Source organism: Nestor notabilis, unplaced genomic scaffold (assembly GCF_000696875.1).
Source record: "Nestor notabilis isolate BGI_N333 unplaced genomic scaffold, ASM69687v1 scaffold32253, whole genome shotgun sequence".
NCBI classification, from domain to species: domain Eukaryota; kingdom Metazoa; phylum Chordata; class Aves; order Psittaciformes; family Psittacidae; genus Nestor; species Nestor notabilis.
The window spans coordinates 1,656-2,717 of record NW_009923001.1 but is presented as its reverse complement, the minus strand read 5'-3'; the positions used below and the strand labels follow the sequence as shown (position 1 = coordinate 2,717).

At 49.1% G+C, this 1,062-nt stretch overlaps 1 protein-coding gene across 1 annotated transcript; it reads left to right on the top strand.

The window, feature by feature from the left end:
* Window positions 1–44: 44 nt before the first annotated feature.
* ATPIF1 (ATPase inhibitory factor 1) lies at window positions 45–182 on the top strand (the record flags this gene model as incomplete). The annotated part of the gene is made up of 1 exon (XM_010011895.1): window positions 45–182. A coding segment is annotated over one exon (138 nt), but the record flags the coding sequence as incomplete, so codon positions are not given.
* Window positions 183–1,062: the final 880 nt, after the last annotated feature.

Genomic DNA, 1,062 nt, shown 5'->3' with positions numbered 1-1,062 from the left:
CGTGTGCGGGTCCCGCAGCTTGCGCCGCCTTTTCTTGCAGGGAGAAAGAGCGGGAGCAGCTCTCTGCCCTGCGGAAACACCATGAGGAGGAGATTGATCACCACCAAAAGGAGATAGAGCGGCTGCAGAAGGAAATCGAGCGTCATAAGCATAAGATCAAGAAGCTTAAAGACGATAACTGAGCCGATGCTGAATGTACATGGCCAATGCTGGTTGCGGTGTAAAACAGCGTTGAAGACTGTATGCTTTGGCCAACGTAATCCAAATTATTCCAATTATACTGTGGCCTGCAACAATGTCAAATAAACTGCTCAGTCTCTCTTCTCTGTTCGGTAACTGTTTAAGAATAGTCCACTGCCCCGGTTTTAAACTTCACCTGTTCTTCCAAAGCAATGCTCTTGAGCAGGCAGTCCTGGGCAGAACTGCACTGCTTGCCTTAGAGTTACTGTAAAGGAGTTTCCACTTGGTGCGATAACTTTGCAGTTAAAGCTGTAAGAAAAGTTGGGGGAAAATGGTACCTGTGTCTCCAGAAAACTGTCACTGGGTGTAAAGGGGAGGTGGCTCTCCTCTGAGCTTGCAGAGTCAAAGGTTCTTTTGTTACTTAGTGTTCAGTGCCATAAACAGAGGGGAAAAATAACCATTCTAAGTAACAGTGATTTCACATGTGGTGGTGTGGATTCCTGAGCAAGACAGATGAGATCCTGACTTCTACCTGAATGTTCTTTTTTGTGAAGGTAGTGGCCCAGTGGTGGGTTTTTTCTCTCTAGTTCTTGGTGTTGCATTATCTAAGTCCCTTTCTAAAGAAGGATGCGTTAAGATTAATGTTCGTAGGATCCCAGCCTGGTTTGGGTTGAAGGGACCTTAAAGCTCCTCCAGTTCCACCCCCTGCCACGGGCAGGGACACCTTCCACTAGAGCAGGTTGCTCCAAGCCCCTGTGTCCAACCTGGCCTTGAACACTGCCAGGGATGGGGCAGCCACAGCTTCTCTGGGCACCCTGTGCCAGCGCCTCAGTACCCTCACAGGGAAGAGCTTCTGCCCGAGAGCTCATCTCAATCTCCCCT